Consider the following 17,675-nt stretch of genomic DNA (forward strand, 5'->3'; position numbering starts at 1 on the left):
AGGGTTGTTTACGAATTTATCTTTTACAACAATTTATTTTATTTAAAAGTAACACATCAAAATTATGCCCAATGTCTGCAGTTATTAAATTTGATTATAAGTAACACATGTTATATGTAACATATTTAGCCTGGCGTACAGGAAGGCTTTGTTTAAATGATAATTAAAATGTGGTGACAAATAATTTATGGTGAACAAGAAAGTATAAAGGTGGGAGGTTTAAAAGACTGACTTGTATTAAAACATATCAACATTTACAGCAGTTTACATCAATAATTTTGTAAATGCTGTGCCATCATACTTAGAAACATTTTAACAGGATGGATTTGAAATTCTAATTTTACCTTTATTTTTTTATTTATTTTTCAAAAAGGCACCTTGTCTGATTAAAGATCAGAACGACAGATTAAAAAAATGTTGTGTTTCATCATTGTGCATGGTGTTTTAGTGCTATACACGTTAGTAATGTGTTTTTTGGTCTCTGTATTACTCTGCAATGAACTAGGATCTTGTTTAGGGTTATCACTGTATATGAACCTCTATCATCCCCTGTTGCCAAATGGATGGGATGATGTTCCAAGTCTTGTGAGCCTCCCAACATTGCAGTTCTCATTATGACAGTTCCATTATAATTTTATAAAACCAATGAAAATATCAGCCCAACATGAAAACTGTAATAAGCTGTAAGTACAGCTAAGCTGTGTTATCTGAATTGTTTATGATGGTTTTGCACATTATGATGGCTGTGTTCCCCCACTGTGTTTTACACTTGTGTGCCGTTCCAGGCACAAACAACAACAGGACTTTTGAGCATCCTAAAATAGAATGCATGGATGAGCACACTTGTAAAGATCCATGGATATTTTATTTATTATTTTTATTGAAAAACTCATTTGATTTTTTTTTTACCGACACTTAGCAAAGCCCTTGTGCTTGACAGTTGGTGAGTAAAATAACAGGTGTGCCTCCAGCTATGCTAAAACATCACTAGTTTTTTTAAGCTGTTGTTAACTAGCATAACATTCCCCTATGTATCATTTTCTCCAACCTTTAACAAAAGAAACAATAAAATCTTTAGAAACTTTGCAAATTTAAAAGAAAGACAGATTAACAGAAGGGGAAAGAAAACTTATTTAAAAAAAGAAAATTACAACCATAGGCTTTGGAGCCACCTGGGGCTATTTTATCCATTTATTGTGGCTCTGTGGCTTTAAAAAATGCAAATGCTTTGAAAAAAATACTAGGTTGGTTAGTTATTTGACACAGGATGTACTTTATTTTGAAATGAACTTGTATGTACCAGTGTCTATAGTAAAATACAAATATAGAAATAAATTTTTTCCAAGCAAAAATTTGAACCAAGTTGGACTTTGCTGCTCTCATTGGGCTTTGGTCAGTAAGAAACTGTCCCAAATCAATGGCTCTTTTAGTGCAAAAGGTCACAGACCCCCGCAACAGGCTGTCGTTGATATTGTCCATTAAATAAAAACAATACTTTATAATTTAAAGAGTGTACATACTTATCAACTCAGAGGTTTTACTACCTGAAGAGAGGCATTATCTTAAAGCTTTCTTTTTGTGTGCTTTTTCTATTGAGTTTGCATATATACCTGATGGCAGGGCCTGTGCTGCCCTTTGCACATGTCAGATAGAAAGGGCAGCCATGCGGCAACATTGACACAATTGATATGTTTGAGGAGACAGGAGGGAGATAGACGCAGGTTGATAAGCAGAGGTTTATGAATCAGGTTTACTCTGTCGGCAGGGGCGGGCAGTTAGAGTGAGGGGTGAGAAGGAAAGATAGACATCCTGGAGGGAAATCAAAAGGACGACAGCCAAGACATACAGAAGACAGATCTGAGTTCTTGGATCTGAGTCATTGCAGGGCCTCACCACAGGTAAATTTTTTTCCCTCGGATTTATAGCAACTTTCTGACATAACATGAACAGCTTGCAACAGTGGCTTTGGCTGCGCTGAAGCATTTTGCCCTATTCTGTCAAATAGCCTGATTGATTGACTGATTATAATTAAGCCAATTATTATTTAACTTTGAGTGTCACGCCAACTGTTTGATTTGAAAACATGCAAAGTGGATTAGGCTAATTATTTGGCTCAGTAAATTAAATTAGCACAGGCAGTAGTGAGACAAGAGACAACTACACAAGGTGATAATGAAGTTGTATATAGAGGTGATTTTAGGCGGTCATACTATTGAAATGATGAGTTAATACAAAGTGTTTTCAAAAGGTCAAACCAATTAGTTGGAATCGACAGGTACCACGCTGGGACAGAAAAGCTGCTCTTCAACCACAATGCTTCATCTGTAACCATTGTCTCAAAATCCACAAAAATTAGTTGCTATTCAATTCTGCTGAAAATGACTTGAAACTGAAGTGAGCTATCGAGTGTTTTTATGCATGGATGTTTGCAACAGTTGATGGCATGGGGAGAGTGATTTTACATTTCACCACAGCGATGCAACAAAGTGAAACAAAGCCCACACACAAATATTGGTACATGAAAAGAAGAACAAGAGAAGCATTAGCAATGTCGCCACCCCAGCTCTGGCGCTATGTTGTTCTTTGTTTGCATGGTGCTCACATTCTCAGTGGGAAAGTTCTGTCAAGTCTGGTCTGGCCTGACCTTTTCACTCTCCAGGCACGTTTCCAGCTCTCCAATACCCATCAAAATAAGTAGTCTCCCCCTGCCCATTTCTCTGCCCCCAGCACAAACTTGCATCACATTCCTGTTCCTTCAACAGCTGTACTTTCTTCCACACTTGCTAAAATTCTTTCAGAATTCTGTTGTGCATCCCTGTGCTTAGCCTGAAAATATCCTCAGTTCCTTTACACTTCTTTCTCATTTATATTCCCTCTGTCCTTTGTCTTCTTATCTATGTTTGACCATTTCTTGGGAAATATATGCTGCAGGGCCAGTCTCTGTATGAAAAAAGGCCATTGGAAACCCAGAGCACAAGTGGCAAATAAAGTTGAAATGGATGAAATTATAATAACATTACCTTTTGATATCCTTTTCCCCCCTTTAATGTCATGTTTTTTCTCCTTATTAGAATTAGTTATTTAAAAAATTATTCAGACATTTTTTCCTTATTTAAACTGTTGAGTTTGTCTTTCTATTTTCCCCCAGACATGGAGCTCATGTGGCTGCTCTCCCTGTGCCAGGTCATTTTGTCTGCATCTGTAATCGTGGTCAGTGTGAGGTTGTGCATGGCGGTCCGTGCTGGGAGCACCGCGGCGGGTGTCAGAGAAGGACTTCTGGAGCCTGGGAGCGTCTCTTGCTGTCTTCGGCTGTGCCTGGGTTGGGTGGGGGCCATTGGAGGAGCGATGGGAGTCCCTGTCTTTGTTCTACTTAACCTGCAAAAAGCACAATGTCTCTACACCTGCATAACTCTTGTGTGCTGCCCCTTGTTGATCAGGCAGTTTACCATGTTCCTGCTGATGCTGCTTGCACTGGACGCCCACCTACAGCATCATTTGGCAGAACGGTGAGTCTAGAAGAGTTAAATAAGTTAACATCAAACCTTATATTCATCGCCAGTAAAAGCTGTGTATATGACAAAAATAAAGAATCTTGCACACAGAAGCACTGAAATGAGTAAATAATGCCTTATATAAACTTTATTTCTCAAAAAAGTAGCAGAATAGTTTTAGAATTTTTTACAGTGCTTTGATGCTGAAGTAGGAAAGGGTCATGTAAGCATCAAAACAGGTAGAATATCAGGGGGGGGGGGTCTGGGTGTACTGAGAGATTGGGTAATCATACCTCTTTGAGTGCCTGAAATGCACAGAAAACCATGTTATCATATCACTTCATGTATCCATAGATTTATGCCTTATAATTTTGTGTCGAATGCTCTTCCTGACACTACCATTTGCATGATTAGGAAAGGCAAAAGCAAGACACTGGATTTTTGCCCTGTTGATGCTGCATATATCTTTTGTTTTCTATGTATGACTGTGTGTAACTGTGTCTATTCTTAAAAATGATTTTTTTTTACTTTTGTTTTATTTTTGTCAATTAGTTAGTTGTTTTTTTTAAATGTTTTGTTGTGTTTTTTTTTGTGTGTGTGTTCTGCCCATGCCATCTTGAGCCAGATACATGTTTTCAAGAAAAAAAAAATCTTGTCAGGTGACAAAAGAAGATAGGAGAGAAATGTCAACAGCATTGTTTGGAACGCTGTTACATCAGATGTGTGTTTTTATTGCATGTTGACATACGAGAGTCAAGGAAAATGCAAAACTGTCACAAAATATAAAGAATAGATTTCTGCTCAGGCATCAGATGATTTATGCCGTTTGCTTTGTTTGTGCACATGGTCTGTATGACTTAAAATCCAATCTGCACTATTTCCATTTAGCAATGATGCAAAACTTAGTAATGCCATGAAACTACTAGATTTAGAAGCATCTTCATTTCTTACAAATAGCTCAGCAAGGCCGATGCTTTTCAGAAACCAGACATTTATTTCAGATCAAAAAGACCCCTTTCAATATTAAGAAGGTTGATGAAAAGCTGTCAAATCACATCTTTGGTTGTAGAAAAAATTAGTCTGATTCCCAGTAATGAAAACAATTTGATATTTGTGTCTCTGAATTGCAGGTACTCTTCAGTCGTGACCCGTCAGCGAGCTCTGTGCGTGGTCCTGCTGTGCTGGGTGGGCTCGGTTTTGTTTTCCTTTTCTCAGTTCTTCGACTCAGATGTTCTCAGCACGTGGAGAAATGGAGGCACTGGTTCTGATACAACTGGTGTCGAGCTAACCGGAAATTGGACCTCTTTACCTCATATTCCTACCACGCCCCCCAAATACCACCAAGATCGTAAAGTTATTGGAAAAAATCTTCCATATGGGGGTTTCTTGTCAAAGTTCTATGTGGAGGACAAGGGGAACTTCACCTACGCTGAGATTCATAGCAGCCACTGGGGTGTGTGTGGATCTGATCATGTTTTAGGTCCAAAGTTCCTCGTCTATGTTCATGGGATGACTTTGTTCATCCTGCCCTTGCTTTTCTTATTGGGTATTTACCTAGAACTCAAGTGCATGAGACCAAAGAAGACTCCCTTTGGCAATGCAGGCCCTCAAAAGCATGACTCTGGTCGGGTCCGCTCCCTGGCCCTTTCTCTTTCGCTTTTAGTTCTGTTGTGTTTGCCACTCTACATCACCCATGCTCTCTTGCTCTTTACTCCAAACACCCGTATACCTGACTGGATGCACACAGTTGCCGCTTTCCTCTTCCAGTTGTACAGTCTTGTTCCCCAGATTCTCTTCACTCCTCCTAGGAAACAGGCAGGAGAAGAACAGGCATGCTTCCCTCTTGCTGTTCCCAATATCCACCCTGTAGTTACCAATTTCACGGAAAAATTTGTCCGGAGGGCAATCCATGAGGCAGTACAGGCAGCACCATGGTCCTCAGCTAAACACTCTCTCCAAGCCAAAGTGTATCCAGAGGTTTGAGTTCTTTTCAGCAAAGTGGAATAAATATCTTTTGTGTTCTTTTTAACTCTGAAATGAGTGTGGTTATTCAAAATGAGACAAAGCCATCTCCATCATTTGTGTGCATGTGGATCGGATTGAAAACAAACGAATGAATAAATAATTATAGAAACATTCTCGTTTGTTTTTGGCTTTTAAACAAATCCTTAACATCATGTACACTCATTTTGCATTACTTGTGAATGAAAATGCTATTAATTATAAGGTCCCTCAACAAATGTCAGTGAGAAAATGAGGTCTCTAGATGATAACGGCAATCTCTTGCAGACATCTGCTTTCTTTTCTCTTCTTGTGGGCCTTTTTCTGAGCTTGTTTTCAATCTCACTAAAAGGCAGTTAACAGCAGTAGCATCTAGATGCTTGAGATAACATTCATTAAACACCACATCTACGTAAAAATGAGGCTCTGCAGGGAAAGAATGAAAATCACAGTCATGACACATGACTTTTTTTTTACATTTAACATCACAAATCTGTATGAATGATGCAGCTCCATGATAAAAGAAGGTTTTGTTAACCGGTACTGAATTTTAGATTTTCGACAATGGTTAGAAATAACTGATGTTAAAAAATTCATGTTTCCCTGTTGCTTCTTAAAAAAAAAGCCAAATGTCTCTTATTTTAGTGCTGGACTGTGTTGTTTTTGCAGTGGAGATTTATCAGCTGCACTTGTTAGCAGATCATTTCTGAGCTCTGAAAAGCACTTGTGTCCACAATGAATCTTTTCGTTTTACCGTTGCCGGTTGCTAAAAGAGATTATCGACAAATGACTCTGATAAATAAGGACACAGAGAGAAAACTTGCCTGACTACCCTGTTGGTTTAGCACATTCAATCATTGTGTATGCCTGAAAGCTCTCTCTCCTTGATTATTTTAGAGTCAGACACACTTAGCCACCCCAATCAATTTCTTATGCTACACCATCACCCTGCACACACCTATTTGCAACACAGACGCCACACTGCCAACAAGAACAACAGCTCAAGTTGCCTTTAATGAAGGGTAAAAGTGTCCAACATGCTGCAACCAGGAAAATAAAGACCTACAGTTTGGAAGGAGAAGTGTTATTTATTACAAACTGTAGAAACGAAACACATCATAAATGGGCCATAACTTAGAATTCTATAATGAGAGCTAGTTTCAGGGCATTCATCAGTAAAACTGACATCAGAGAAAAACAATGTGATTTATTCATATATTTTGTGCCCCTATTATTGTCAATATTATGGTGGAATGTAATAAACTCTGACAAGAATGTTATCAATCTGGAATCTTGTCCTGATCTCAGTGTTTTCTCCTTATACTATTTTTATTATTATAATTGATTCTAGGGGTGACATCAAGCTTAAACGGTAAGTTTAGAGAAACTGCTTTATCAATTGTGCTTCAAAATCCATTTTGGAGGAGACAAAAACTGGTTAGAGTAAACCAAAAGCAGTCAGTTGGCAGAACATCAATCTGGAGAAATTGATGGAAAGAGCATGCAATCCTAACCAAAATAGACGCTGAACATTTGGCAATTGATGTTTTTCTTCTCTCCACTTCAAAAAAGCTCTACATGAAAGTAAACTACAAGTTCAATAAACACACCAGACAGTTTATAAGACACACCTGTTTGCTTGTTAGCACAAGCAGTTATTCCACCAGTTGCATATGGTTGCAATTCAGGCATGACTACATGGTGAAAATGGCTTAATGAGAACATCAAAACTGTAAAGACATTAGGTTTAAATGAGTTTGGACGTGGTTGTTGGCTTGTCCATGTAATTTAAAAAAAACCATATGGATTCAGAATCAACTTCATGGAGAAAAGTCTAAAAAAAAATGCAAAATGGTCAGTGAGCAGCAGATATGTGGACAAAAGTGAATGATTGCTATTTTGCATAAGGAAATCATAGCCTTAGCTCTCTGAGTTGAGCAGTCTGTCTGTTTTTTGGCGCACCTTTGACCCCTTTGTACCAACTGTTAGGGATTTACACTACGGCCTACCTCAGAAGTGCTGCTGACCATGTCAATCCACAATTAACTATAGAGTAACTATCTTTCTATACATTGTTTCAGGCAAATCAAACTGATTTCTCAAACAGATGAATTTTTTGACTTGACTCTATAGGCTTCCACAATCAGACAGACAGATCACCTCCGGGATCAGGAGATTTGCATTACAGACCGCTGCACAATACTATGAAATAGATATGGAGCAAAATTTTTTGAGAAATGTTTCCAATTCTTTATCACATTTTCTGGCTTAAGGACCTAAGAAAGTTCTGAAAGCAAAAAGATGTCCAATAGGAGCAAGGTGTACTTGATGGAGTGCCATGTGAGTGTATTCCTGATGAGGGAAATAATAAACAACCAAAGAAAATAGACGGCTTGCTGTGAATCTCAGAAAACAAACCAAAGAATGCTCGTTTTAAAGGACTTCATTTCTGTCCTGAAGACATTTAGAGGAACAGCACTCTCAGTTTTATTGCCCATCGACCTCCTCTGGGTTGATAATAGGAGTGGACAGCACTACCTTTGTGTCATAAACTGAAGATATGTCCAGCGTTGACTGAATTGTTTGCTGCCCATAGTGTCAACTCACACTGGTAGCGTCTGGCAAGTCCATTACCTTGATTGCCATTTGACAATCTGTCTTTATGACAGGCAACCACAGAGTTTCGCCATCGATGGAGGAGAAACACATCGATCTATCACCTTGTGACCTCCAGCGGCTTTCAAATCTAGCCCTGCACACAGATGGACATGTTGAGTGCTCCTCGACAGAATCAGGTATTGATTGCACGGAAGTCAATGGCAGAGTCATATTTTTCTTTGTGCATCTGACTCAACCCTCTTGTCACTATTTTTCCTCCACTGCCTCTTATTGGGATTCATCAGTCCAGAGGCAGAAACCCGTGCTGTGTTTGTTATAAAAGCACTTCCAGATAAAAGTGACTCAACCTGTAATTCTTCAAATCTGGACTGATCTAAACATCTGTCGCAGCCACTATTCTTTTTTCACAAGTTTTATTAAAATAAAAACAGACGATGTCATAGAAACCACATCCAAAAATGAATCTGACAAATATTTTTTTTGTTTTTTTCTTTATTTTGTCGTGCTTTGTATCTTTCCCCTATAAAGAAATAGTTAGCTATATATCAACAGTGACACATGGACTCAAAAATAAACCAGTGAAAAACAGGAGAAGAGACAACTAGGCACAACAGACAAAGAGAGAGAAATACTGGGAAGAAAGAGGGAAAAAGTGAAAAATGAGAGTAATTTATCTACAGTAGAACCAAAAACAAACCATGAGAAGTGTACAGTTCTTTAACATTTACAATTATAATATAACAACGGCAATAATAACAGTAACAACAATCATAATTGTTCAAATAATACCAATAATTATTTTTAAAAAAATCAATAAGACCTCTGGTTTCTTGTAAAGACAATTTTCTTTTTTTTTTTTTTTTTTAATTTTTTTTTTTAAAGATCACTGGACAGTAGTTTGTTCGGCTTCTATAGGCTAATATTCTGTGTTAGTATAATTGGTTGGTAACGTGTTTCAATAGTAAACAGTTCTTTTTCATTTCTTAAAAGTTTAATTTAATTTATTACACAGTTCTTTTTTATACAAACAAAGAATTGAGAGATATGTATATTTGTTCTGTCAACTTGTTTACTGTATGTTTGTGTGCATGTAGCTGCATTTGTGGTCGCATTCAGAAAAATGTCCATCAGACTTGTCCTTTTGTTGCTGTCTCTCCACTTGCCCTTCTTAGAACTCTCAAACTTTTTGATCCTCCTAATGACATTCTAAAATAATTAAGCTAGTCTTAAATGCCTTAGCAAGTCGCATTTCTTTTCTTTCACAGGAACACGGCCCAACGCTAATCTTTTCATTATTAGGAGTCAATAAAGGAGGAGGAAAAGAGGGGGACAGAAAGACGGATATAGAAGAAGAGGACAGGATGGTAACAGCAGGTGTACAGAGAGGATGTTGAGAGCAGATTACAGCAGAAACCCTCGTGCCTTTTATGGCGCAGACACTCAAAAACATGAGCTTTTCTGTAAACTAACTGGCAGGCCACCGTGCAGAAGGAAAGAAACAGAATTAGCTTGTTCTTATGGTATGGATGATTCCAGGGACTCTGACTTTAATTACTTGTGTCTTTCTGGAGTTATACTTGAGCTGGGCTGTGGGGACAAGATGCCTTGTCAATTTGAAGAATTTCAGCGTTTTTTCATCATGTTCTCCGCGGCTCAACTTTGCCCGATCCTTGCCTCTTTTCATCGTGCACAGAATTCCTATAGTCTTTTCCAGTTAAAAAGCTTAGTGAATTGGATTCTTCTCTTCTTCAGGCAGGGAATTACCGCAGTCATCTCCCTCTAATTCTCCTTCCATTTCGGCAGCTGCACAGGCAAAGTGGCTCTTTCCGCCGCATCGCTGTCTCCCTTCCCAATCAAAACAATTATGGCATCACTTGGATTTTTCTATACATTCGCTTCCTTCTGCCCGCGCTCTCTCACTGTCATTGCCCTCTTTTTTTCCAGTGTCTTTGACTTACATTAAATATGGCACAGTCGTTAATGTCTGGTGGGTCTACAGGCTCTCTTGCTTTCAGTCTGTCCGGGTTTTGAGTGTGCATGAAGGGACATGGAGTGAGATGGATTGTTTGTGTGCTGTACTTGAATACAGTCACGTGTGTGTTTGAGTGAGTGCACGTGTGTGTATGGTGGGAGACTGGGATAGGAAGGGCAGGTGTATGAGGTCAGAATGGACAGGATTAGGAAAGGAGAGGGGTTACAGTAGGTACTCCTTCTTGCCCTGGCTGGCATCGTTCCCATTGAGGAAGGCCTCCTGCACTTCGCCATGCTCATCTAACCCACTGGCCTCATGGGTAAGATAGGAACCTGGATGGAAATATCGAGAAAGAGAAGAGAGTAGAAAGAAAGGAGATAGTGGGGGCAAGGTTAGGTGGCAAAGCGTCATGATCATTGCAGCGCCATGCAGTTTTATCAACCATACAGTAATAATATTATTTTGCTCCACACCTAAGACTGATTAATCCATTAGTTAACTGATTGTTAGGTCAATACCACGCCAGAATAGGCTCTCGTGTACGATATGAGCCTATCAGCAGAAATTAGATGTGGCAGATGGATGCATGAACGTAAGATTCATAAGAGAAAGAGGTGATGAAAAGGGAGCGATGAGGGTAATTGAGAAAAAAGACAGAGCACAATAAGTCATAGTAAAATAGTTTGACGGTAATGTCAGGTGCATGAAAAAAAGCCAAGTTTACATCCTCCAGAAAAGTCTATAAAAACTCTACCAGGTCTTATGGAGGTCATGTCATCTTCCTGCTTGAGTGTGCCTTCAATCCAAGACTGAACGACACTCTCAATCTTTTTACCACAGAGGCTGCCTGCCACACTGACAGTCATGACAGAGCAAAGACAAAGCCTCGATGGCCCTGTCTCAGCACTGATTGGTTGTAAGGGTCCTGTCTGTGTTCTGATATGTGGCCAAGCCACGCTGAAAACTGACTGATGGCTTATCTAGCCACAGGGTAAGTTAAGGTGGTTATAGTTTGCTACACTATTTCGAGATGGCTCGTTGGCAGCTGCAGTGTATAGTGTAAGGCTGCCAATAAAAGGAGCACTTAGAAAGATGGGGAGCGCAGGGAGGCTGCTTTGAGCCTTAATACAATGTAACATGCAGTCATAAAACCTCAAAGCCACACCTACAGAGCCCACTCCATCCTTTCTCGTTGACTCCTCTGGCCAAGATTATTTATTATGGACAGTGGTTTGCCAGAGAAGAGCATCACACTCTGCTTTCTCTCTGTTGACAATTTTACACCTGAGTTTAAAGGGTTATTTATAAAGAATCTGAGCGTAACTGGCCCCTCCAATGAGTTTTTTTTAACTGCAAATTACTCTGGAAGCGGTAGAAGTGAGAAACAATTTCGGAAGCAAAAATGATAAAATACTCTCATTGTGACAAACATAACTGTGCATTTTTAGAGTGTGTCTGTACTTTACCTTTCTGCCGAACTGAGCACCAGATGGTGACAACAAGGACACAGATGACGGTGAAGACCAGAAGGGCCAGAACGACAGCAATCGCCTTATATGGTACTGCACTTTGAGAATCTACGATTGCACCAGGATCTGTGAGAACAAGGGGGTTAAACAGAGCACATCAGCTGAAGGCTGGATCTTTGAAGGGAAATGTAGAGATAATAGGAGAGAAGGGTGCGGACAAAGACATTGAGATGAAGAAACAGATGGATCAAAAATGAAAGCAGAAGAGATAAAGGGGAGACAAAAGGGGCACATTAAAACAGCAGAATGGGAGTGTGTACAGGGAGCAAGGCTTGGGAGAGGAGAATTCGATATCTTCCACCCAACTTGCATTATCACCTTTCATCACCCTCCACTGAACAGAATGCCAGACAGTCTGAATGGGTGAGAAAAAGGTGGAAAAACGAAGGGAATGAATAAAGAAATAAGGATGTCAACTTCTACACTATTTCCAAGCACTTGGCAAGAGCACAATGCATTTCCAATGAGGGAAACTTTGTGTGTTTACATCCTGTGTGATGCAACAGAGAAGCACTTCACCTTAAAAATGAACCACAACAGATAATAATCAAAAGAAAAGGTGGGAGAAGTTTTGTGACAATTTCCAGACAAAAATGAGAGAAGTAGGAAATCGTTTGTGCCGAATCCCACCTTGTAACAACTATACACACCTTTAGCAGGTTAGTAATGAAAAACCCTGACCATAAAATCCTGTTATTTTCCCACAGATATGCTGCAGAAAGATGGACATTTCCTGGGAAATTGTTTTCATCATTTCCACTTAAAAATTACATGGTTAAAATTGAATTAAATAGTTAAATATCAGCTCCTTGTACTGAATTATTATCCTAGAATCTTAATATGTTGATATTTTCTCTACAAAGTGAATGAGAAGTGATGCTGAAACCCAGTCAAAGCCTCCCACATAATGGATGGCATCTTAAGGATCTATCTGTGGAAAAGATGGCTGTTGTCAACATTCATGTAATGATCTATAACATTCAATTAGTCCAAGGGAAGAAAAGAACAGGCCATGAGATATTGTTAGTTTCTCCACTCAGCCGTAAAGAACCATCAAGCTAATTGTTAGTTGTAAAGAAGCATGTGTGCAAGCTATATTTAGTGAAAGGCTTTTTGCAAATTCACACGTTGGCTGTCACAAACATAACAGAATAAATGACCACCAGATATACAACTAGTATGGATGTTGGTAACGAGTATCTTTTGAGGCAGAAGTATGAATGCCATTAAGAGAAACAACAGCTTTTTCAGTGGAATTTTTGAAATAATAATAATTATTCACATAAAAGGCAAGGACATGTAGGTATTGATGCATATCTTGATAGGAAAGAATTAAAGCATCAATAAAATATGTGGAGATCAGGGTCCGGGAAAGCAGCAGTAAGGTAGAAGCGGCAGTTCACAAATTGAACCATGAACAGTTCATTCTTCTAAGTGCATGCCATGGACAAACTGATTAAGATCACATAGTGACATGGGTGAGTGTAATTAAAATTGATATGGGTACATTGACGGTTACATAACTAATGGGATTTAAATGTATTAAGACAGAGCTGTTGGTCAAAGCAATATCTCCCATGAGGAGTGCAGAGGAGCTCTACCTCTTCCTCATGTTGCACTGTTTTTTAATCTTTTGCAGCCCAGAGCTTTGTGCAAATTGACTGACAGAATTAAAAACTGTGTTGTTTTCTCCTAGGAGCCCTGTGGATAATGCATCAGCTTTGACTAAACATCCACCAAAGGGTTCATGCATCACCCAGCAAGTGAACAACCTGTCACAGGTGATGGCGGAGGCAACAGTCGAACAAGAAGGATGCTGTGCTCCCTTTGCCTCACCTCACCATTTAAGAAACTGAAAGTGTGGAAACCAGACGAAAATTACAGCGAGCAGGAGAGTAGATGAGATCATTTCAGGAGCTAAAAAGAGAGGAAAACTACTAAAGAGAATGTGTAGTCACTCTTTAAAACATGCAGAGAAGCAAAGTAACTTTCCCCATACCCACACAGCCCTCTTTTGGGACAACATATACAGAAAACAACCTGAAAATCCCTGATCTTTCATTCTACCTTTGTCTTTCTGCATATGTGTGTGAAAAAATGTGTTTTCTGTAACACCGTCTGGGCCCTCCAGAGGACAATGTCAGTCCATAAGCTCTTCATGCAGAATCACTAGCAGTCTCCACCAAGGTGCGTAAAACCTAACCCAGCATGGAAACTCGCGCGCGCACACACACTCATGCAAATGCTTACAGAGCAATGCTTTTGGTAGGAGTGGTAGGAGACTTCAAACAGCCAGTGATAAGAAATGAGGAAGGTGGTTGGGCATGGTGCATATTCAAGATTCTGCAGGCGCATAGACTCATAAAGATTCACAGTAAAATAGGGCTGCAGCAGGAAACAGATGTGTGTGCGTGTGTGTGTGCATGTGAGGGCAGCACCTTCCGGATCCATTTGGTTGCTGTGTTCCTGGTGAATGTGAGCTGCAGGATGAGAGCTGATTAACTGGGTGGTGTTAGGGGTTAGTGTAGCCGTGGTTGTGATTGACACAGTATCTACAAACAGACAAGGCATGGGGAAAATAAAAACACACACACATTGAAAACTATGATCTACAGCAAGCAGGAACAATTAAACACGAGCGTTGGCGGGTTTTATGGTAAATATGACACAGCACATAAAGCATGAAAGCATAAAGCATGGTGCTTTATGTGCGGTGAACTGGGTTAATGGAGGCTCCTTTGTCATTGGATGAGTTGGAAAGTCAGCTCAACTCAGACATGCTTTGATTAGGAGCCAAAACTGCTGAAGAGAGTGTAGATGGAAGACTGACACATACATTATTCAGTAATCAGCCATAAAGTCTTATGCCACTCCTCAACACACACAGATTACCAAATATCATCCTTAAATGGGTGAGCCTATAAATTTGAAGTGATTTTGACCCCTGGGATGTGATGAGAACACCAATAAATGATGAAGCTCCTGAGAGCCATTTAGGGTAGTTGGGCAGTGGAAAACATCAAAGGTTAGAAGGAAAGGATGGAGGAGGCAGAGGAGGGGATCTAGGAATGTGATCACCAGGACAGTGAGGGAAGCTTCGACCACTTCGGCTGTACAAATACTTTGTTTTAATATCTTCTGGCAGCAATGATTACAGAGTAATAATGATTATACTGTTTTATAAATCGCTAAACTGAATCAAACAAAATCTGTTTATGCCTTCATTACTGCCATAAAAATGATGACTTTTTCAAGAAATAGACTCATTTATTTTACCTTAAAAAAATACTTGTTTTGAACTTACCAAGGAGTTCACTTAGTGAATCTTAATTATTTCAATTGCTTCGTATTTGAAAGCAGTGGCATAAAAGACGGGGGCTCACATGGGTTCTTAGATGTGACAGCAGACAAAGTACACAGTGCTTTCAGTTAATTAAACTTGTTTATTCCGGAATTAAAAGTGCAGTGCCGAGAGGGTTCTCTGCTAAGACTTTTTATGATAATTCATTTCAGTGTTTGAGTCTAGCTCTGAATACTAAAGTTGTCATTTTAAACAGTTGTGGCGAAATGACACGTGAACAAAGCAGGATTTAGAGCGTTTTCTTTTTTTAATTTTCAAACCACTGTCTCTACGTTGATACTTTAAAATGACTGTACTTTGTTTTCATTCACTTTATCTGTACACAGCTGATTGGAAAACACACACTAATAAATTCTATTATCTACAACAGACGGGGGCAATTAAACACAAACTTTGGAGGCTTGTGTGGTAGAAATGACACCTCACATAAAACATGACACATGGTTTATGACTTGTTATCATGAACCAGGTTAATGAAGGCCCCTCTGCTGGATTGTAGTTGGAAAGGCATCTCGTTTAAGCCTTGATAAAGGGCCAAAACAGCAGCAAACACAGGGCGATTAAAAGACTCCCCCACTTGTCACCCCCTCCATTGATCCTTTTCTTGCAGAACATAGTATGAGGTGAGGTGAGGGCTGAAAAAAAAAAAGGTGTGTGTATGCATGTGTGTTACCTGGTGGCGCCGGGGGAAATCTGTCTGGCAGGAGGGTTTGAGTGACATGATGGAAGGTGATTGGTTGGGTGGTGTTAGGAGTGGGAGGGACCATGGTTGTGACTGACACATTATCTACAGACAGGGAATGGGATAACACACACACACATACAGACAAAATGCTATTATCTACAGCATGCAGAGACAATTAAACACAACGTTGGCGGGTTTTGCAGCAAAGTTAACAATGCACATAAAATATGACACATGCTTTAGTACCTAACATGAATCTAGTTAATGGAAGCTCTTCTGTTGGTGGACATAAGTCTGTTTTACTCAGCTACGCACTAATAACTAGCCTGAAATGCAGAATGCCAAAGATAGATGAAATTCCTCCACATAATAAACCATTATCACATTTTTTTTCTGAATTCTATTTTTTTCGAATTAGAATTGATTTTTGACAGCTAAGGTTGGATGTGGATGTCGATAAATGATGCTTTCAGGCTGACCGGCCTGAAGGAGATGTTTACAATGTTAAAGAAATGCTTAGAAGAAGAGGCTGACACAAATTATCCTGGCAGATTGACATTCATTCACAAAGCAGTAGTAATATCTTGGGACACGTTCTCTATTGCTGGAACATTTTCTATCGCACAATGGCAAGGGACAGAGCCTGACAGATGCATCCCCTGTGGAAAAAAGCACCATACAGGGATTGTTTCATTCAATCCCGAACAATAGTTTGGATCCTGACATTCTGCAAATCAATGGCAAAGACACAGATGGTGGGTAAAGAGGTAGAAAGTTCATATTGCTGTTTAAGACAAAAAGAATAGCTGAAAGGAAGCGGGGAGACGTGGGTGTAAATGCATGCATGTGTGTGAGGATCAGCACTTTCTGAGTGAAAAATGACATTCCATCACACAATCGCGAAACAGCTGCAACATGCAATTTACACTAGGTTTGCTAAAGCGCACACGCAAACACGTTTTTTTGTTTGGATATCGATGCAAATGCAGTCGTGTGCACATGCAAACTTTTTCGAAACAGTGGTTCAACAAAAATGTCTACACGCACAACAACGCACAAACACACAGTGCCCTTTCTGCCCAGGAGTAATTTATTGGTAAGTATTCCTCTGTCTCTTCTCCCCCTTTCTCCCACTGGCCCTGAGATCATCAATCTCTTTTTGCACTCTTCTTATGTCAGCACTATAGTTCCCCCTCATGCTTTTTTTCTCACTTCAAGGCCAGCTTAGGTCTTTCTTCTCCCTGAAAGAAACGTACATGATGCATTTTCTGTTCAAGACAAAGAGTGATGAAAAACTAAAAGCGACAAAGAACCAAAGTCGGGTCATGAAAAATATCTAAAATGATTCAATTGCATTTGTCCTTCATACATTAGAAGCCTGCATGTCGTGTATGTAGTTGTCACTCCAAACTCATGGCTAAAGATTAATAGCAGAGCTGGATGCTCTAATTAACTGTATTATAATTAACTTCTAACTTGAAATTATTTTTTTTAACCTTTTTCTAGTTTTTATATCTTCCCCCTGGCATCTCTGACTTTTCGTTTTTTTTTCTCTGAGTTGCTCCAGTCCCTCATTTGCAGCCCACACCTTCACTCGGCTGCCTCAAAACTTCCCTTCCTCTGTGACTGGACTCCCTCCCTTCAGCTTAATTAAGGAGAATGCCATACAGCTGTCGTTCTCTTGGCCGATAGCATCCTTTTTTCCACATCATATTGTTATTCATTAACACTACACGCCTGCCAATCAGGCGCGCAGCCCGTGTTATTTCCAGGGATGGTTGAGGCGGCACTTGTGATAATGGCGTTTCTGCTTGTATCTCATTCTGCAGTACGCCTGAGGATACTGCTTCACCACTTGGAATTCTTTTATGTTTAGCTTTCCTTTATTATAAGAGCCTGGCCCAAAGCGCCGGTTGTCTATCCAGTTGTCCATCAGTGCACTCTGTGCAGAGCCACAAGGCACAAGGTCCACCGCCGAGGGTGTGAGGGTCAACCCAATTCATTTGAAGCCTCATTC

General features: G+C 39.7%; 1 protein-coding gene across 6 annotated transcripts in view; it reads right to left on the reverse strand.

Moving 5' to 3' along the window:
- Positions 1-8,585: 8,585 nt before the first annotated feature.
- Positions 8,586-17,675, reverse strand: part of cadm4 (cell adhesion molecule 4) — a 190,005-nt gene continuing 180,915 nt past the window's right edge. For 2 of the 6 annotated variants that reach the window (XM_011485610.3, XM_011485608.3), the window contains 4 exons: positions 15,647-15,760; positions 14,051-14,164; positions 11,550-11,678; positions 8,586-10,415 (listed from right to left, as the gene is read on the reverse strand). In XM_011485610.3, the coding sequence (XP_011483912.1) occupies positions 10,306-10,415; positions 11,550-11,678; positions 14,051-14,164; positions 15,647-15,760 (467 nt within the window). In that variant the 3' untranslated portion in view covers positions 8,586-10,305. Of the gene's footprint in view, positions 10,416-10,556; positions 10,636-11,549; positions 11,679-14,050; positions 14,165-15,646; positions 15,761-17,675 lie in introns of all 6 variants that reach the window. The other 4 variants (XM_011485611.3, XM_011485613.3, XM_020710289.2 and 1 more) reach the window with 4 other exon arrangements.

The sequence above is a fragment of the Oryzias latipes genome, chromosome 16, assembly GCF_002234675.1.
Source record: "Oryzias latipes chromosome 16, ASM223467v1".
NCBI classification, from domain to species: Eukaryota; Metazoa; Chordata; class Actinopteri; order Beloniformes; family Adrianichthyidae; genus Oryzias; species Oryzias latipes.